This window comes from Betta splendens, chromosome 13 (genome assembly GCF_900634795.4).
Source record: "Betta splendens chromosome 13, fBetSpl5.4, whole genome shotgun sequence".
Classification (NCBI taxonomy): Eukaryota; Metazoa; Chordata; class Actinopteri; order Anabantiformes; family Osphronemidae; genus Betta; species Betta splendens.
Genome location: NC_040893.2, coordinates 17331647 through 17353547, shown reverse-complemented (window position 1 = coordinate 17353547; position 21901 = coordinate 17331647). Strand labels below are relative to the sequence as shown.

The 21901-nt window shown below is 41.8% G+C and overlaps 1 protein-coding gene across 8 annotated transcripts in view; it reads right to left on the bottom strand.

Moving 5' to 3' along the window:
- LOC114868482 (neurobeachin-like) overlaps nt 1-21901 on the bottom strand; it is a 147527-nt gene that overhangs the window by 107980 nt on the left and 17646 nt on the right. For 7 of the 8 annotated variants that reach the window (XM_055514232.1, XM_055514233.1, XM_029172109.3 and 4 more), the window contains 7 exons: nt 6243-6474; nt 5483-5583; nt 5173-5268; nt 4285-4406; nt 2414-2540; nt 1572-1691; nt 420-566 (listed from right to left, as the gene is read on the bottom strand). In XM_055514232.1, coding sequence (XP_055370207.1) covers nt 420-566; nt 1572-1691; nt 2414-2540; nt 4285-4406; nt 5173-5268; nt 5483-5583; nt 6243-6474 — 945 coding nt within the window. Of the gene's footprint in view, nt 1-419; nt 567-1571; nt 1692-2413; nt 2541-4284; nt 4407-5172; nt 5269-5482; nt 5584-6242; nt 6475-17893; nt 18054-19001; nt 19176-21901 lie in introns of all 8 variants that reach the window. The other variant, XM_055514236.1, reaches the window with a different exon arrangement.

Genomic DNA, 21901 nt, shown 5'->3' with positions numbered 1-21901 from the left:
AATAAAATATAAATAAAACTAATTTAAATAAAAAATGTGCTAGCCAAATATTTTGACACCACATGATGAGTATTCGCCGCCGAATCCCCTTCTGGGTAGGTCAGCATCTTTCTGTATTCACAATCCTTTGGCCTTTGTCAGGGAGCTTGGGAGTGCTACACCTGCTGCAGCTGATATAAGTCTGCTCAGGACTCTATCCCCTCGGCGTGCCTGCTGCTTCGCTCCATCTATTGTGCCATTTTTCCCCAGAAGTAGGTAATTTATGCAGCCATTTATCTGTGAGGAAACCCATCGCTCTCTGGATAGAGACACGCGGTAAAGGAACTGCAGCAGGGCAGCGCTAGGCATTGATTTCACACGCTGTTAGGTGACGCAGACTGCTTACACGTAATCTAATTTAGTCAACCTCGAGTACATACCTTATAGCCTGGTCCAAGCTGATGAATTGCAAATATCTGTGCAGGATTAAGGGCTTCACTGAACACGTACACGGCTCCTAGCTGCCCACAGAATACTCGGTTGGAGTCTGCTGTCTCTGAGGACCCGAGGAAGCACTTATCATAACTCTGCAAGGGGGGAAAGGGGGGAAAAGGAGGGGGGCTACATTATTGCATATTAGGGAATAAAAAGAATTCACCCAGCGAAAAGGTTAAAATATTTATTTACATATTTTTTTGACCTTGAAATTGTATTGCTGGGGTAAAACACTGTTTTAGTGACTACTTTGACAGTTTCCTGTTGGAGTGAGGGTAACATTGGATTAAATTCATGAAGTGATGAAACATTAGTACAGCATTAGGGATACTGTAGGGAGGGTATACTGTGAGATATGCAAGAGAAAGGCTGAATTTAATGTGATTTCCTCTGTAGACGCAGCTGTTTACGAAGCCATCAGACAAAACATCAAACTGAAGCTACTTCATACTGAACCTTCTCTCTATGTGAGAAAACACCTCCATATAAGCCAACCATCACCAAAAAAGGCAGTTAACGCCGTGGAATATTTCATGAAGCTCATTTATATCTAGCTGACATTCGTGGAATCTTCCCCTGAATAGCCAGCGATGGAACGAAGTGCATCTTTGATAACGTATCTCTTCAAATAGCTTTTTAATGCGGTCTCAAAGAGCCAAGTGTGACATCGGCTTTAACTTTGGCTTAAAATCATTCAACATGCAAATAAGATACTGTTGGACCATCGGTGACAGTGTTGTCATACATTTTAAAGAAGGCTGCTTCAGTCTACAAGCTGTGTAAACATAGCTATTGAGATTTAGCAATTTTCACTCTATACATAAATCTGTTCTCTAAATATTTTATATTCCCTCTTCCGCCCTCGACTGCAGCACCACTCTGTGACAAATAGATATTCAAATTAGGAAGTGCCAGTCATATTTCTGAGACAATTTCTGTTGATGTGGTAAAACAAATTTTGCTCAATAAGCACTACTGTAATGTATTTTTCTCCTCTCGGAATCCACAGCTATGGCAGTGTCATTACGGCAGCTTTAGTTCTGGCTATTGAGCTTTGAAACTAACAGAAAATGACAACGGTAAAGAAAAATGCTCACATCATTTGTGTTGACGTGCCAGGCCATGTCTCCATAAGACACAAGCTGCCCGTTGACGTAGCATCGGATTTCACTGTTCCTCCAGCGGCTGTAGATGTGAACTATGCTGATCATGTACCACTGAGAATGACAAGCAAGTCACATGAAGCATGTCATAGGAAATGTCCTTCTGTAAACACGTTTTTATACCCGAATATAAAAAAACTCTTCAGTTTATGGGGCAAGCTTTAAAAGCCAGGTGTTTCTTTTACAAGCAGGAAACTCAGACGGCTGCCAGTTACTACATCTGAGCCTGGGTTTCTAGTATGTGCGAAGGTTTACTACATACTGTAGTATTCTGAAATCTGCAGTGGAAAATCGTAAATAATAGATCAGAAGACAGGCTGAGTGGAGACAAGACTCCACACAAAGCCATGTTAGAATATGTCAAACAGAGCCAGAGTGGCGACGTTTGAGCTCATGTCATGTGTGTAATTACACACTGGAAAAAAAAAAAAGTGTGATGCGTTCAGAATGGAATAAATACTGCAGTTATATATATGTGAGGGCTGAGTCAGATTCCCTTGTCTGCAGGAACAGGTCCACCCCATTCACAGTTCATGTTAAATTCATTTTAATTGATACATCTGCATTTACATGCTCCATAACGAATTGTCTTTTACAGGCTCAGCACTGACAAACATACAACTACTTCAATAGAATTCAACCTAACAGCTGTACATGCAACAGTTGGGTAAAATTTGAAAAATGCTGCTATTGTTTAACATGATGCCAACTCTACAATGTGACATCTGTAGGCTCTTTTATGATGTTTACAGACGTGTCGTGTTAGCTGTGCTTACCTTTCTGGGCTGAAAATCATACTTGACACAATGCTGAAAGCCTTTTCCTTTAGACTTGAGCGATGTCACAATCAAGCAGTTACCAACAAAATGTGCAGAGTAGCCAATGCCCTTGCTGGTGCGAAAGCTGCGAACAGAGACAGGCTCTCGTATGCGTCATATATCATGAGCTGCAAATTTTAAAAGCATGGTAAAATATATTTCATCCCAGCTGAGGTGTGAAGGTTTTTGATTAACTAGCTATGCACCATGAATTTTAGATTTTTAGGTAATATTTCCTCCTTCAAATACTTCACATAATAACAATGGAGCTGCACATAATTTGTGAATGTCTTGTGCTATGCAGACTCAAAGCAATTTTAGGAGCAATTAATAGATAACTCAAAAGATTCTTATGAGAATTATGACACTACTTTGAACGGGTAAGAACAAAACAATATTACAGATGTGAGTAGAGCAGCTGCATAGAAGCAGGCTTTGGTGATGTCACAGAGTCTAAATCCCACCACTGCAGTGTTACCCTGTACAGCTCACACCCTGTACAGCTCATTGCTTTCCTGCTCGCATTCAACTCATCACTGCAACATGTACCGTCTCCATCTTTAGGTCTATAGGAGTCCCATCATTATAGCAGCGCCCCACTCCTGCGTGTCCTGCTCCAGCACCACCCACAGAGATGGTCTAAAACAAGCGGAGCGGCGTGCCAGGGCAAATAAGGTGAGCACTGGCGTTTACACTGCGGGGCGCTGGCAGGGCCGGACCCATATCAAGCCCCACACGTAGCTGCCACGGCGCCGGCACAGATGCTCCAGTGGACAGGCCAGCTTTCCATCGCACATCGGGTGGAGAGCGGCCGCCGCGCTTTGATTCTGGTACAGTTCTTTTTGTTGTTGTTGTCTACATACCCTGCCACTGAGCTAAGAGGCCCTCGGAGCAGTGCACAAACAGGATTAGCCTGGCATATCTCACCCTTTTTGTGACTGTGTCAGAAAGGAATTGCTGCCACATGAATACAAACAACGTAGCTTAGCCAACACTTCTCTTTTTTGATGTTACACATCACAGAGGCACAGAACAAGTCCTTTGGAGGTGAGACGACTCCTTCATTCAAACCGTGTGATTCCAGTGAAGCAACGGCAGGAAGCAAGTTATAACCTGAACCAACCGTTACCTTTGAATTAGTGAACAGTCCTTCCCATCTCATATTTATTATGCACTCTCCTATTTGTTTATAAGAAAAAGTCACAAACAAAAGAGCGTCTGAACATCACTTCACTCGAGAGTTACTGATTTCGGCGGTAATTACCCACAAGCCCCTGCAAGAGCCGCTATTTGGACCTTGTGCGGCAGATAATCAAATCCAAATTAATACTTCCAACCCTTCCTCCCACTGCAGCAGCCTACCTCTGTACCAGCCAGCACCAGCCACTGTAGTTCATGCTTCGATGGGTTTTAATCTCAATAATCTCACCTAATTCCCTCTCTCTCCATTATAATTCATGAACATTATCTGGAAGAAAATGAAGCCCTTTCGCAAACCACATTACATAAATGTTGCCAGTGTGTGAAAAATAGTGTCTGTAAAACTAGTTTAACCTTGAAAAACAAGATCCAGTCATAATCTTCTTAGATGGGAAAATCACTGTAGGTCACAGAGTATCAGACAGCATATTGCTTCGTCAATAAAGCTGCTGGTGGCTTTATAGGTCTCTGCAGAGTGAGAATGATTTCTAATACAAAGATGAAGCAATTAGATTGATGAAAAACAAGAAAGTGTAATTTACTTTTCATCTCTGTCAGACTTATAGCACCTGTGAGAGCTCAGTGCACACAGGACACCGGAGCTCAAATGTATGCAGGTATATACTCACCAGTAGAGATACGGTTTGTCCTTGTCAACATTGATGCTATTCAAAGGATCCATTCTAAACCAGGTGTTGAGTGTAAAGCCGTTCTGATAAGGCCACTTAGCAATTGGAGGTAAAGCAATGGCCTGTGATGGAAAACAAACAATGGGATAAAAATACAATTAGTGCAGACTCATAGTACCACCGCTGCACTAATCAGTCAAGTCAGGTTATATGCATGTCTGTGCATGCTCATGTTTTAATTAGTTCATCCATGAGTCCAAGTAGTTATTTGAGCCATAAGTAATGAATTTCCTCTGAAGTGTTCCTGACATATGCTGTTCATAAGCCTGGGACGAATAGACAGGGACAAAAAAGCTGAAAACATCTACCTGCTGCCGGAATTGGCATTTACCATACTTAAATGCAATATTTTCTATTTATTTAGTTTATAAAGTTTTGTGATTAATTTCTTCTCCTCCACTGTGTCACTGGCTAATGCATCATAATATATTCCCCGTTCATGATGTTCTTTCTGATAGAAAACATCAAATTTTGCAAAGCTGAAAACGACTTTCTAACCATCAGTGAGATTTTAAATTGAATTAATAGTATGGTCATTTATTTTCTTAATCACCCTGTTTTGACAGAATGTAAAAAAAAAAAACTGACAAAGCTAATGAACGGTAACCTCCACTCAGTCCCATCAGCAACGTCCTGTCGCTCCCCGTGTGTCTCCACCCACTTCCTTTACCACTTTTCTAGTTTCTTTCTATGCTACAAGCAGCTTTCATCTACGTGTCCAGCAGGTCATTTACAAACACTAATGTGAGTGCTTCTTACACTGGATAAGCTTCGCTTCACTATTCAAGAGACGCCGTATGCAATTTAAAAATCAGAATGAACGCTTACTGCTGCACTGCGACCAGGAAAATTGAAGAAGGCATCTGGGCCGTGCCGCTGGGGCATCTGATTCAGCACCGACAACATTTTGACTGCATGCTTCGGCTGCACAGGTGGCAGAGGAGAAAAAAAAGAGAGCAATAACAAGACTGTCGCGCCTTCTCTGCTGTCAATACACAGTTATTTACCTTGTTCACTCACTCTGCAGTTAGTCAGTTACAGAACAAGCCCCAAACACATCAGTGTGATAGCTCTCTAGGGGAAAGTCAAGTAACAGTGTCAAACAGACACAGCAAATCTGGGGCCTGCTCTCACTTACCCAGAGGCCTCCTTCCCCTCGTAGCATGCTGAAAAGCATCTTCAGTTCTCTGACCGTGATGCTGTAGCTGGCCAGCACTCCCAACATGTCCACTAGCAAGTCTTTGAAGGCGAGATAACATAGGCATATCAGCAAACACGCAGACGCACACAAACAGAAGGAGACGGAGGACAACCATTAAAACGCAGCGGCGAATTCCAGCTGCAGTTTTAAATTTATCTGCGATGCACAGGAGGGTCTTCATGATGGAAAATGTTTGTGTAGCAGCTATGAAGATTATAAAACCCGCTTTGCTTCATTCCATTTTATTTATCACAAAGACACCCCTCGCTACAATACACTGGAAAAGACGAGTAAATCAAAGGCATCAACGCACGGCGAAAGTTGCAAACTGCATTTAGATTTCATTGTCTAAAATACAATTTATATGTTAAACAAGGTATGGATCATTTGCACAGCGCACATGCTAACCACCAAAAACAGCAGCACAGTGACCTGAATAAGGATTGTATCAAAAAGACAAACAGAAAACTACTATTCCCCACAAAGTTCATAACCGGTCTTCTGTTTCAACCACTTTCAGCTGCAATAATGGCTGGAAAGCAGAAACACTGACATAAGACGCATGTCCAAGTGGCTGAAGACAAAGGTCCACACTAACACTTAGACACACATGAACCTACGGAAAACACTTCTACTAAAGCCTGGTGCCAATTCAGAGTTAGAAGGTTCCTGGTTCAAAACCAAGCCAGTAGCGTACCTGCAATCATGTCCTCCACTGAGCCCATTTTGAGCAGCACCTGCTCGATGAGGCCCACCTCAGTACAGGTTTGCAGGTTTCGAACGCTTTTTCGAAGGACGGCAGTGAACATGCTCCAGATTTCCGCCTGGCAGGTGACGTCGCAGTGCTCCAACAGCTCCGACATGCAGCCGATACTTTCGGCCTCCTGGATGATGAAGTTTGTCTCCAGGTCGAACTCGCCCCCAACCACCTGCAGAATAAGTTGGAAGAGACGGGGAGAAAGACAGACAGGTGAGGAACAGCATTTTTATCCCTTCACGCTGTTTAAATTATTTCCCGCGCTGTGTTGATGTAGAGCCCAAGCAACACAAATTCAGTCATTTTGTTCTGTTTGACCCAACTTTCAACCCTGTTCTAGTTCAGGTATTTTTTCTGAGGGGAAATTAACCAAAAAGGCCCCATCACATATTTTCCAGGTCACTACTCTAGTGCAATGGGTCTGTCCAACGCTGGAAGAAGAAAGTAGAAATCACTTTCCCTCTAAAAGGTTTTGATCAGAATTTAAGCAGCCATGAAAATAAAAACGCCAGGCATTTAATGAAAAAAGAGAAGAGGACAGCAGTGGCTGTACCTGTACTGCCCCCTTATGAGACAAAAGGTAACCACTATTAAGAATGTACAAAACAACAATCAATAATCCAGTTCTTCAAGTCCAACAAGCATGAAATTAGCCCTCTTACGATGTCCACGGTTTATGTGGGGAGCACTGACAACAACTTGCTGGTGGGCATCAAAGCAAGCAGATGGAAAATGGTTCTAGATAGCCTCTGCACATTACTGTGATTGACAGGTAATGGCCAGGTGAGATCAAAAGCAGCCTGAAGTAGTGGAGGGAGCCTAGTCCACCGGGGCATAAGCCTCGCCTCACCCTAATCATCATCAGATTGTGCTGCAATTACATTACAATGATGCGTGTCACTGGTCTGCCTGAAATTTGAAAATTTGACGGAAAGTCATTATGGAGTAAAGCAGTGAAATGCTGCATTGACGTAATTATGGTATATGAAGATGTTTTTATTCTGCTGTATATACCAACAGTATATAATGAGGGAAATCAAGAAAAAAACTGCTACTTGAAGTAGAAGCTTATTGTGGGAAAAAATGAAAACCCTATTGCGACATACTTTGAAAACCACCCCCAGTGCTGAGCAGCAGACGTCTTCTTCAGTGGGAACAGAAAGCAGAGACATTATTCAGTGAGGCACTAACAATAAAAGGAATTCGCAGCATGAAAACTCATGGGGTGAGTGTAATATGCAGTCTGAGTCGGCTTAGTGGCCAAAAATGTGCAGACAACCCCTATAAAGCTCAGCAAACTACAACAGGTCTGCCGTCTGAACTTAGTCACGATGTGAGCGCGGATGGAGAATCAGCTGACTGGCGGAAAGCTTGTTATTGGTATGCAGACCAAGTGCCCACGACTCCCACCACCTGCCTAATGCCACCATGTATGAAGCCAAACAACGACACCAAACGCAACAAAGCAACAATTTACAGCTCCGACCGTCTGCTGGGTGAAACGTGTTGCATCAGGCCAAGTCTAAGGCAATGAGTCCTGACAAAAGACTCTCCAGTTGCAGATATCATGACACAACGCAGCGAGGAGGCCCGAGGTCAAGAACGAACCTCATACTTGTTAAGCACAATTGCCATTAATCACACACATACAGCACAATCCTGAGAAGTGGAGTAATTGCACATTCTGATCCCTTGATTCATTTTCACCCATTATGACACAAGAGGTAAATAAAAGTATGAAATCACTGATTACATCATTAGCACATTGAGAGTAGAGCTTCTCTAGGCCTTGCAAAAATAAATCAATGCAGAGTTTGAATAGCACTTCATTTCAGTCTGTAATCAATGCAATAAACTAAAGGACCAACTGTATTGTATTCAGCAGACTAAAACTCATACAGTAGAGTAGTAAAAGGAACCTTTCAGCTGTACAAGCTTATAACAAGGTGGGATACTGTAGGTCTAACAAAAGCAAGATATTCCATGGACCCCTTAATAAAAGAGAGATGAAAACTTTATTAAGGCAAAAATGTGAACAATATTATACACAAATAAACAAGCTCTATCTGCGTCATGACTAAATGGAGGATTCAAATAAGCTTCACAGGTTTTCCTCCAGAGATGGACAACCTGCCAGGTATAGAAAACAGTCTCCGTAACACTACACTCATTAGGCCATTTTGGTTGGATGGCTAGATAGATGGTCATAAATTAAAGGCACGTGGCAGCCTGCCTGGAGTTCACTTAATGACAGTAAATCTGGCAGCAGAGGAAAATGGAACGTTGGCCCGAAAGCAGTGTGGTGAAACCGAGTGGCAGCAAACAGCTATGGCTCATCACCTGGATAAGACCGTTCCAACGAAGGAGCCGGCAGCAGCGGCATAAACATTAGGACGGAGGAAACCATAAACAGACCCGATCGATAACCTCTGCAGCAGCAGGGCTTGCACCAAAGGCAGCGCTTCGGTCGCCTGATGACAGGACCTTCAATGCCCAGTGACCCAGGAACACGATGAGGTCCGGGACGTGACTGCACCCGTTCAATCCAAATGAGGTAAATGGTGGCGTCAGAAAACAACAAGCACCAGCTAAGACAGACATGTATTTAAAATTTCTTCGGCATGAAACTATTAAAAGTTTGAAGCCAAAGCCAATTAAAAAGGTCTTCCACTACAACTCCTATACCACAATCTAATGAGAAGCGCAGCAAAGTCCGTGGGTGTAATAATTGTTTAACACAATAAATTACTCTAGCTGCAGCAGCGGCCGCAGTTAAATGACCCAAAGAGGCACAGACAAACATGCAAGGTTAATTTTCACTGCCTCCACAACGACACCGTCAGAATGAGCTCCTGGCTTTTTTTAGAGCCCCTGCTGGCTGTACAGGGCTTATCTGAAACACTACAACCACTGAAAACACTCCCACAATGTGACTTTACACTCATTTATTTGGCGCCTATCTCGGCTTCGACCCCTGATGGTTTCTGATGATAGAAGACTTGTGGCTTTGGTCTGTTTCCCACAGTTAAACCCAGCAGCGGCTCAGTGCGCTTGTGAGAGCGGAATCCTCTTTTAAAACACCCTCTCACTGAGACTCAGACGATAGCGCTATCGGCAATCTGCACAACAAAAGACCAGCTCCGGGAAGGACGCAACATCACAAGTGATGAAAATAACGTGTCCAAACTAACAGAGACACAAAAGTCCAACTACAGTGAAAGTCAGCTCCGTTTGCGTCATATGGATTCTGTGAGTTCATCATGGCAGCCTCTCTCTTGTTCCATGTGGTCACCACGTTGCTATTAATTTGCCCCTCCATCTGTGTTGTTCACAGTTCACGGTGAATCAGACTGTTGCTATTGTAGCTCGATTCATGAATATATATTGAGAAGCTTGTTAAATAGTATCATTACACGATGCACATTACCACATCTTTTTTTCTGCATGACAGGAGTGTTAATTTCTGTTATGATTATGACATCCTGAGTGATGAGCTTCTGCAGCCAGAGGAAGCGGGCCTAACGTGTGGCTCTATCTTTGCATGCCGCTACAAGCTTAGCAAATGGGAGTTCATAATCAAGAGTCCTTCCACATACAACATGCTTTTTGTTCTTTGTTTCATATACTGAAAAATAATGGTCCCAAGTCGTTCAGGTGTTACAAGTGTTTGAGCTCTGCGCTGCAGTAAAAGACAACTTGTCAGTCAGTATGTCGAGTGTCAGCTTAAGAATTTATCAAAGCGCCTCCACACCCACCTAACCAATCTGAATTCATATTCTTTCCACTTGAAGGGAATTAAATCTTTTGACATTTCTTTGACTGAGCCATAATTCAACATCAAAGAGCTGTGAAAGGCCTATATATTGGCTGCGCCGAGTTGGGGAGGCACACAAACAGAATTCATGAGAACTTTAGTCGTGTGGAAATAACATAATAGAGAGGACAGCTTTGTAGCAGCCTGATGCTACTGATGCTTGGTGAGTTAAGAACCAATGTGCGGGGTAATTTACATTTCTGCGCGGTTGGAGGTAAACGTAACCCAGTTTTTCCTTCCCAGGAGAGTGGAGAGAAGGAGGAAAGCCTGCCTCCTGCAGTCATGGCTAATCATACAAGTTCAATTAAGAATATCTGTACTACTAAGATGCACAGAGGCTCAGAGGCGCTGCAGGTTGATGATGTGCAAACCGGAGAGTGAGGTTATAGGAACAATACGACGATGAGAGGCTGGAGAGTAATACCGCTTTAATGAGGCTCTAACTGATATCTGCACAACTCAAGTCGACAGGCGTGAAGGGGCGGTTGCATTAGACTAGTCAGTGACAGCTAGAGAGGGATGCATTCACAAAGCACAGGTAGACCGAGATTAGCAATTCACTCATCTTGTAAACGGAGGGTTTGCACCTTGGTTTGAACCTTTTCACAGGCGTGTTGAGACAGTGAGTCATTTTCACCTGGCTTGTCTGGAAAGAATGAGATCTTGTGATGTTAGAGATAAAGCAGCAGAGCGTGTATCTGAGGAAATGAAAGAACCTTAGACATTAGAGTGATTCTTTAATGTGCTGGGAATAACTTTCCACAAGGCAGACATTTATTTTACTATGTGGCAAAGCTGAAAAACTGCTTATGTAAAAGCAATTAAGGTGAGCAATTAGTTGGATTTTTCACCCCTGCAGTTCCTTACTTCAAGAGCGTTGAGGCTATGAATAGTGATTATGTATTCGCCACCACAACGTTAGCCTTCGTAAACATGTTGTGATTTAATATTTTAATAATAAAATGTACACGTGTGAATTCTGACATCATAGTCCTTGTTTGTATGCAACTGGCTCATTGTTGCACCTACACTGAAACGTCACTATTTCAACCCATTAAGCAGATCTAGGAATTAGCCCCAGTAGAGCATTTCTTCATTTAGATATCATTTACGCATCACGTCTTATTGTATGAGGTGGAGAACCAACGTTGCATTCGAGCCCTTAAGAATCACTCCACTTTCAGTGGCTTCTGATTAGGTCGGGGCTGATGGCTCGACATCACCATGGTGACAGGCAGAAAAGATTGGACTTGAGTTTCTGAGGGGAAGCTACAGTGGCCCCAAAATTGGATGAAAGCAAATAGAAGTGATGTCCTATTTAGGGAGACCGCTGGTGGAGTTTGAACTCTGTGGTAAAGAGGTCCCTAGGGAGCAGATGTGGAGACGAGCCATGGCCTCTTATGTTAAAATGAATAAAATGACAAGGCTTGAAGGTTCAAAGACACATTCATCTAGTCTGTCAAATGATTCTGAATCAGATGTTGGTGGGCAGGATTTCATTCCCACTATTTTTGAATTCTATGCAAAATCACTTGTGTGTAACTTTTTGAGCTCAAATGAAAGAACAACACAAAATGAGAGCTCTTCTGCTCAGCCACAATCCTCCCAATCAGAGATGCACTGACAGACTAATGCCCAGAGAGGCTTAAGGCGTGTCCAATACGATTGCTGTGTACAGTGCTCCAACCAAAAGCCTGGAAGAGAGTGCGACACAGACAGAACTTCCTTTTTGGTACAATGTGGCATGACACACAACCATTAAATGATTAGTGGTGCAAACAAACGAACCAGGGAAACCAACAACAAATTACCACACCCCACAAAACCAGATTATAGGCTGCTTTCGCTCAAGTAAAGGTTCTGTCAGTGCTCACTTACAGTTGTAACCTTCCATGAACTAAGCACAATAACCTGGATAAGCTACAGTGGCCTCCAGCTGACCTTCAAACCCAATCAAAGGGAGAAACAGAAAAGGCGGCGTGCTGGAGGACAGAACGGAAACAATGACTGACCATTCTGCAGCCAAGTGCTTAGCGACACCAGAGGGAGTTCACGCAAAACAATACTGGGACAGAACTTTCCAACAGCCCTTCTCACTTCACAGCCAGTCTGAAAGCGCTCGCTTAAACAACGAGGGAGGCGGATGAATGTGTGTGGAACTTTTTGAACTCATAACTAAAAGACAGAAAACGCAAGCTATGTGACAATAACACACATACGTACGAACAAGCATAGATAACTTCAAACACACTGACAGCGTTTGTTCATTCATATTCTTATTGAAACAAGCAGAGAGAACAATCACCTGTGTCTCGACTCATCCAAGTCTGGTTGATTGTTTTGTTTCCCACATTTAAATAAGTATCTACTTAATGTTGCTGCAACAACAATAACAACAACAGGAAGAACCACATGTATTATACTGTACATCTAAACCAAAAGCATTATACACTCATTGTCTAAGAATGCAACCTTCATCTAATGTGAAAGCTGGCCCACTGCTAACCTCTTTAGCATTTAGCTCAGGTCTTCAGTAATGTACACATGCTAAACAAATGTATTGAAATAATGGCCACGGAATGGGACAAAATGGCAGCATCGCTCCAGGGAACTACAGTATTGTGAAGAGTGGAGATGGAAGTCTACCCAAGGCCATTCTTTCTTCACTTTCAAAATGTCACCAAAATAAAAGGTCAAGCCATTTAAGGGAGAGGGGTGTGGGACATGGAGGGAGGAGTGTCAAATATATAACAAATCAGGATATTGCTTCTGTGCTTCCATTCAGTTTGACGAATGGCCTTTGAATCATTGCCGCACCATGCTAATGACCACACTTCAACTGCCCTATCTGTCCACTCTGTTTCAGTGATAAGTTAAGCACCCTACAGGGCTGTGGGCAGATTTTAGGTGACAAATTAATTGTTCTTTGTGTTTGGTAAATGACAATAATTTTCTAGAGAACAGAGAAAAACACAAGAAGCAAAGGGGAATAATGAGTCAAATTAGCAGAACGAACTGGCTTCATGTTTATTTGCTTGACTGCTTCTAGTTCAGTCGCTAAAATAGAATCTTCCAGTTAGACTTTACAAGAGCAAATTAAACTTTCAGGACTCCGGCGTCACTCGACATGATACATCCCGTATCCACTGGCAGGCTGATGTGGGATGCAGCGTTTGCACAACTGATTTCAGACAAGGTGTCCTGATTACAAAATGACTGCAGCTCGAGAGGTCTGTGATTAAAAACACATAAGTTGTCTGTGTGTGAATAATAAATCAGCTTCCTCCCTCCTTTTTCAGTTTATATTGTTTTAGTAAGAAGACACCTCTAATCTCAGACCCGTCACTAAGGAGACAGTTGCTGTCAGCGTGAGCAATCACATTTAAAATATTTAATCTCTATAGTCATTTTAATGCACTTCATGCATAATTTGTTACTGTATAGGTTGATGTTCCACAGTTAGGGTCAGGGAAACATCTGGGATATGCAAAATAATTCAAGTGTGGACCTGAACATCATTAAGACGCATTGAGATGCCACAGCTGCTGCAGCTTTTTCGCTATGGTGATGAAAGTTTGAGATATTCTTCATGCTTCATAATAAGCTATCGTCATAAGCTAAGATAAACAATATTTCGTTTTTTTTTTCTATTTGATGTTAGATGTTGCCGCAAAAGCTCATTTTCTTATATAAAATTGTATTAACAAAACAAACAGAGAGCTGGCGCGGAAAGAGAGGGCAGGCGGGACTTGGAATGTCATGACAGTGTCTGAAGAGCTGTGACATTAACACAGGCCTGCATCTTGCTGCTTGAAAACGCTTCATCTAATTCACATTTGTATTGCTGCCATGTAAAATCTGCATTTGTTTTACTTTCTGGTTTGCTGACTGACTTCAAGTCTGGCATCTTCCAGAGACGATCGACTTTGATTCCACGCTACAAAACACATACACGGGCAAAATCTGTTGTAGATCAGCCGACTGCCCCTAGCAGAAATTAGAGACAAACCTTCCCCATCTTGCTACAGAGTGTAGAGCGAATCTGTGCATCACAGTTTTGGGTATAGTCCATGATTGAGATAGACGTAGACAGGGGGGCCGACACAGGCTACCGCATAATGCTCACTGCTGCCTGTGTGACACCTGGAGAGTCTCCTCTCCTTAACAACTACCAGACAGCAGCCACCTGGTATGTCTGAATATGTTATTACATCTTCTGCCATGTACAGGCAGAGAGCGAGTCCACAGTGAGTCTGTATTTGCCATCAGTGTGTGACTGTGGCTGGGACGGTCTGACCAATTTCATAACTTCAATAGCATGCTTATTTTAGAGCTCAAATATGACAGGAACATGCTATAAAGATGTATAAAAAAGATTTAAATACAGTTCATACCAGAAGTCTCCCCAAACAGTAATTGATATGAAAAGGAGGTGTTGGAGACTAGTGTAAAGCTACCAGAACGCACTGGCAGGCCAGAGGGGAGCGTGACCTACACTAACTCTCAGCATGTGACAAACTGTGATTGAGCTGTCAAGGTAGTTACTGAACTGTTGGTGGAAACACTGCGGAAGATTTAGAGATTACAGTGTTTATGCTTCACTGAACAGGGCGCCTGCAGCATACAGATGTGGCTAACAAGCCCCCAGGAAATGTAGAATGAAGGGTGTTTCATAATGATTGAACCTACTGGGAAGTCCACCACTGAGAATACCAGTTAATGGAGCCATGCTGTTCCTACCTGCTTCTAGTTCCAATAAGGGGAGCACCAATTTATCATCAGTAAATCTGTATCTATTTATATAAAGGTTAGTGACAACTTTGTTTTCCCAGCCCTTCTGAATATGAGATGTGCCAAAGCATAGCAACAGCCGAAGATCACTGGGAACTGAAAGCGAAGGTTAAATTAAAAGGTATGTGTGCTAATCTCTACTTCTAACAACTAGCTCATGAACATCTCACTTTAGCAGACAAAGTCAAGGCTGCAATATTTTCAACTGAATAAAGCACTTAAAGAGAGCAGTTGGTGCAGATTTCCCTACTAACATGAACACGTTGGATGTAAAGGCTTCTAATTCCACTAAGCACAGATTGGGGGTGAGTTCTGTGTTCTGGTCCAGGACCACCACTATTGGAAGCTAAGAATAAATAAATAGAACATTGGGGGGAGGCTTTTTCTAGCTGCAACACCCAATCACTGCTCCATTGTTTGACAAGAACAACTACTGTACCAATATCCAGCCGCAAGACAGGGATTTATTAAAGACTGGCCCGACGTATGAAGTTAGATCAGGAGGCTAGAGGACTGCGAGTACATTTTGTGTGTTTGTGAGTGAAGTGGCAGAGAGTAATGTGAGAATGCGTTTACTGGGTGGATGGAGGTTATCATTAAAAGCACAGCTGAGGGCAGATACGGCAGATCAACCAGAGCTGCAAAGAGCTCACTGACGCTAAGACTCCAAACCCCCTCAGCCCACCAGGCTAAGCCTCAAGCAGCATTCAGACTTAAAGGCAAGGTGAGGACACACATTGTAGCAAATCAAAGCAGTAAAAATGCTACAGCAGGGAGAAGGAGAGACACTGGCGAGTGCATCAAAGTGTGGAGCCGATAAGCAGTCAGCAGTGGGGAAAAGTGGGTACACTGCCCTAAGTACTTCAGCTAATTTCATGGTATATATACACTCTACAGTCTAATTTATTCTCACTCCATCCAGGGCAGATGAGATTACAAAGCACCAGGGAAAAATGTTAAACAAATGTAACAGCAAACTAACATTATCGTGTAAAAAAAAATACAGGAATATTGTGTTTAGGAAGTCCAGCCAGGCAGCCCATATCCTCATCTGATCCTCCAGTCACCTCCTGTGCACAGCAGAATGACCGCGTCCCACCCTGCATCATGGCCGCCCCATATATCTAATCTCATCTCGATCCTGGCAGCGAACAGCTGTATTAAATGTCCTGGTCACTGCTCCCTGTCACAACAGCAGCAATATATGTGTCACTTCACTTCTGTGATGAAATAGGGTGATTCTCCTATAGGATAAAATTTAACAAGGAAAGAAACTCAAAACTAAAAGTGGCCAGCAAATAAACATATTGTACATCTTGACGTCGCACTAACACAGATGCACAAAAAACAAAAAAAGAATGTCTCATTAGTGTAAATTAAATAATTTCACTCCTGTTTTAACGTCACCCACATTCTTGAAATGCTTTTGTGAACTCGCACAGCTGCTACAATTATTTCAATCACAGAAAAAATTATATCAGAGCCCTCAGCAAACACTGAAAAGCTATTTGTGATTTATTTAAGAGAAAAGGATGATCGCACAAAGAGCAGATGAAATATGATCTGAATAACAAAAGCCTCAGTGTCAAGTGTCTTATCCCTTAGATGGGAAATGTGTACATTCTTCCTCAGTAAATAAATGAAGGTGAAGTAGAAAATTTTAAGCAGCACAAAATATATAAATATATACGTTCAAGTACTGAAATGGTCAGAATGCTTGCTTACAGCAATACCTATTTCAGAAGTCATACATTTTCATCTGTGGTAAAGTGGAACAAATGGAAAGAAATGGAAATACGTCAGACGTGAGGTGAAGGTTATTTAATTTGTGCGTGTTTAGCACAAAGGACCAGATGTTTCGATTTGTGATGCTGCTACTCATTATTTGATACATACAAAAAAGAGAGACAACTTTAACCTTTAAGTAAATACATAAATAAGGTGCAAAATATTTTAAAAGAAAAGACGCTAAATGTTACGTATATATAACATGAAACATTTAGATGTGAAGCTGGATAACAGTAAAACATAGTGACCACAAAGTCTATCAATGTAGTACTTTTACTTTTGTACTTTAAGCAAAATGTTGAATTTGTGTAAAATAAAAATGAGGAGCTTCTTATACTGGAGAATCCCTCTAGGCTCTCGGCTTGTAGGATTTTTCTGTACCTTAAACATCTCTGAACTTGCATCACTTTCTGAATCAAAGTGGAAGTATACGAAGAACACCCCCTCTTGAAAGGATGTGTCCTTAAAGGAACATCTATTGAAAAACTCGCAGAGAAACTAAAGTCTGAGAGAACTGCAGCAGTTTAATCATAAAAGGTCAGACAACCTTTCTGTTTTTGTTCCCAAGAATTTCAATTTATTTTTTGTTTCTTTGATTGTTGCATCCTATTCGTGAATGACAGATAAACGTATTATCTAGTTCATAAACGCAAAACAAAAACAGCTAAATTAGACCTTTAATAGGACGGAGGGGACATGGTGTTGCAACTGACCAGAGATCAGATTTCCTCTGCTCCTATCCAAGACAGCAGCTGTCGGTCTAGATTTCAGCACTGTGGACAGCTCCTGCCTTGTAGGACCCGGTGGAGAATCAGCGTTACACATCTGTTGTGTCAAGCAGGGGGGTATGAGCTGAAGTGGACCTGGCAGATTTAGCTTCAGAACATGCAGTTCTCACTTTCTATGTACTCGTGAAAGTGTCAGATGCTTTTATACAGTGCTCTTCAGTTCCTCGCCAGACATCGTCTTGTGGAGCAACAAACGCATTTATACGCGAGTCCTTTCATCTGTGGCCAGTCTTTAACATTAAAACAGCCTGACTAATGCAAATTCTCTAAAAAGGGGATCAGAGACCAATATTGCTGGTCTGTTTGCATTTGAACGGCACTTAAGAAAAGAGTACGAGAGCACTTTGCCTTTGTTCCACTCTGTTAATTAACACCTTTTAGCTGCCCTCACTCGCTCAGTGAAGACGTACCCTGGGTCCGAAGGGAAAGCCACGCTGCTTCGCCGGTCTCCTACTCACAGCTTACTGTGATGTAGACATGTTTGCTGTTCTAGTGGCTTGTATCATACGGTCGTTCCTCTAATCCCTTGAAATGCTTGGAATAGCAGCTTCTTCCAAGTTGGTGTTCTCACTACATGAAAGTTGGCAAAGCAAAAAAAATGATGTGAAGAGTGATATGGTGACATCTTTATCCATCTTTGTGGAGCTTTTATACAAATAAAAAGGATTATTAAAACAGGACTTTACACCGTATGTAGGACAACATCATTTCTTTTGGGCTTCATTCATTCAGATATTTGGCTACATACAGACATACTTGTAAATTCTATTCTTCGGCTGAGTGGATATTTTTGTGAATCAATGGTTGTCCAGCACTTAAGCCCACTGAGCAGCAACTTTTTCAGACAGCCCAGTGGTTTATGCACTTGACTTTGATTACAGTTATGCGAGTTTAACTCCCGCTGTTTTTCAGATCAAAATTTAAAAAGGCAGCCGGTGGGAGTGGAAATCACTTGGGTAGGGTCAGAGTGGAAGGCAGGAACCACTGTACTGTGAGAAATTCACCTAAGCGCTGGGCAACCATTCATTCACACAGAACAAGGACATCTCCTAAGTAAATAGCTTAATGAATAATTTTTATTACGCTGTACCAAGTCTATTTGCAACTAACAATTTAAATAAATTAAGCCCCAAAGAATTCAGTATAAATCTACATACACAATTATTTTCTGCCCCAAATTTCATATTCAGTAATATTGACAATTCCCAATCCTGACCACACACAGTTACCCCACACAAAACAATGTGACATGATTAGGAAGACGCTGTTAATCCAAAGAAAGGTTGCACAGACATGAGTGACTATAATGGCATAAACTGGCAGTTTTCGTAACTCAGTTATACATTTAACCCATCATAAACACCTTGCCTGTGCTCTGCACTGCACCACTGTCTGTCCACCTTCTCTCCATCTTGTTGCAGTCAATCAGATTAAGCAAGTCTCCCTCCTCATCCTGCATCAACCAAGTCACTCCAATTCCCAGCTAATTAAGCACATTAGATATGGAGCAATACTGACCTTCAGATAAAGTCTGACAGAAGTCAAGCTCAGGTTTCAGAGACATCATGTTGCATCTGCACTGGTAGAAGCAAGCAGCTGCAGATAGACTCAACAGTCAAGGGATTTTGTGATTAGTGTGCAGAGTTTTCTCCTGCTGAATACTGCTGTCAGAAAACATATGGTCTCCTGATGCTGTAAAGAGAAAAAACGAGGCTCATGCATCTAGAAATATGTGCTGCTACTTTCCATCTGGAAAGGAGAAAAGGAGGCGAGTAGAGAAGGAGGAGAGGAGTTTAAAAGGTCCACTGCTGATATAAACATTGCTTGCCTGGTAGAGGAAAGCAAAGAACACTGCAATGCAGGCACCAGAGGGAGAGATAGAAAGGGAATGCAGAAAACAAAGAGGGTTAGGATGAACTTTTATAAGGCAAAAAAAAGATGAAAAGGGGTTGACAGAAGAGAGTTCTTGACCCAGTCCTCTCCAGAACATCAAAGTGTCACTTCTCCTACCAGGCTAGACTGGGACAAGATGTCCTCCAGGTTGAAAGCAGGGTTAGTATGCAGGTCACAGAATTGAGGAGGGGAAAGGAAGAAAGTGGTGGAGACAGTCCACAGTGTTTACTGCAGCAATCCCCACTTCCTCCATGCGACCACAGCGCTAATGACACTGTTTCCTTACAGCCAATTCATCAACGCACTGACAGCCACCATGCTGGTTCCCTTCACAGGGCGATTATGATATTGGTAAATCTCAGATGACACACACAATCCATTTTATCTAATCTATATCAAATATTATTGGCAGATACAGATGGGCCATAAATAATGAAACACAACGACAAAGAATTTAAAATGAAATGAAATCAAAACAGCTTGACAAAACTATGGCATTAATCATTTTTTTAATATATTGTTTATTTTATTGTTTTGTCTGTGGAAGTGCAGAAGCACTGCAGATATATGGACCAAATTAGGGTCAGTGTGGAAGGAGGTACACAAATACTCACTGTCAACACCCATGCCAGCAAAGCGTTCTGTGTTCGAGCATTGATGAACTTATACATTAGCCTTCACATCAAAATATTCTGACGGCCCGTATTTACATCTTCTCTATTACAATGTAGAAATGAATGCAATCTCTTTCAATTTGCACCAGCTTCAACTGCAACCTGCACGCCCAGTTCATAGAGCGTGAATGTGGAGAACGACTACACTGTAACACACAGGAGCAAGTGAGTTATGAAAACTGACATTAAAGGATTCTGCAGGAGCCTCCTGTGCTAAGTGGATCCTCAGTGTAGTCAGTTAAAACATCTAAACATCAGCCGTTAACAACATTAGCTCCAAGACTTCAATTCAAACCAGGCTGAAATTAACTTGTACACTGTTGTTTAGCCAGTGGGGAAAAAGACATGGCACTGTAACAGTAAAGTTAACTACTATAAACAAATAAAATTAAAAAGTGAAATATGTAAATTGCTGATATTTAACACCAGAACAAAAGAACATACCCTGCAACACTCTTTTCTCCCTTATATGAGCAGACACATATTACACATCTTTTCACAGATTCTATTTCTGTGAATCCCACGCTCACAGATCTTTGCCTGAGGCTTGCACATTTAAAGCCCCCTATTTTGTCCCATCTAACATAATTCATATTTACATGAACCACGAACCAAACATCCACTGGCTGTATCCTAAAATGCTTATGATTTATGAAATGTCCTGCAAAACAAAACAGACCCAGATCGTCCACGCATCAGTAATGTCCTCAGTATAACAACAACAATTGCTATGAATTCCTCTTAATTTGTGTTTTCTTTTAACTGCCTTTTGTTTTTAATATCAAAAGATTTCTGATGCCCGTCATAAATTAGAAACATGTTCAGTCTTGTTATGGATGTTTGACTCTGGCACATGTTTCTAGGTTGGCTTCAGCTCTATCAGGCTCTGGAGCCAATTGAAGGCACAATCACCTAGATAGTACACAATATCTGAAACAGCCCTGTGCAGGATTACATAGGCAAGCGCTGTTGGAGACTTGTAGCTAAGATACATGTCTTATATAGAGCTATTTACCATTACATCCTGACCTTCTGGTTGCTATGACACATAATTAGAGAACCAATAAAACACTGCAGCTGTGAGGCACAGAAATGTGCTTGGTGTCAGATGGCTGAAGAGATGTAATAATAGTAATATATATATATATAATTTATGTCATTTGCTGTGTGCCATGTGAACTTTAAATCAGCATACTCACACTTTGTTTCACAAAGTCACAAAGTAGTAAACCCAACCAGAACCACCAAGATACACAGTGTTATTGCTCTTACTCTAATAAACTTCTGTCTTCTGAATGTCGGCCACCACTGAACTTCAAAGTGGCAGCTATTATATACTATTTCAGCTATGTCATGTGTTAATATGTTAACCAGTTAAATACTTTAAACTCTGTTTGTGGTTTTATTCAAGCACCTGTGAAAGCTGATTTTTTTTCCCCCAAATAGGCTTTCATACTTTTTAAAAACGGCTATTACTGGTTAAAAAAAAAAAAACTTAAGCACTTAGCAACCATTGAGTGTTAAAGTTGTAATTACAGGGAAAAACGCAATTTGCTTAATAGTGTGTGTGCTTTCTCATAAGTGTACATGAGGTCTTGTAGCATCAGGCGAGGGCGGCATAAAAAGCAGCTGGGGTGTTAGGTGAGGATAAATCAGCACAGTCGCACAGACCACTGGTTGTCCACACATCATTATGTACTAGCTACTAGTTAGAGGATGTTCTAATAGCCAGTGGATAAGTGCAATTAAGCATATGTTCAAGCTCATTATAAGCGCCTTTGTAGCTGCAGTGAGCAAGCTTTGCATATTCAACATCATGGGTCAAGTAGGATACCTCATTGCCGTCTGGCG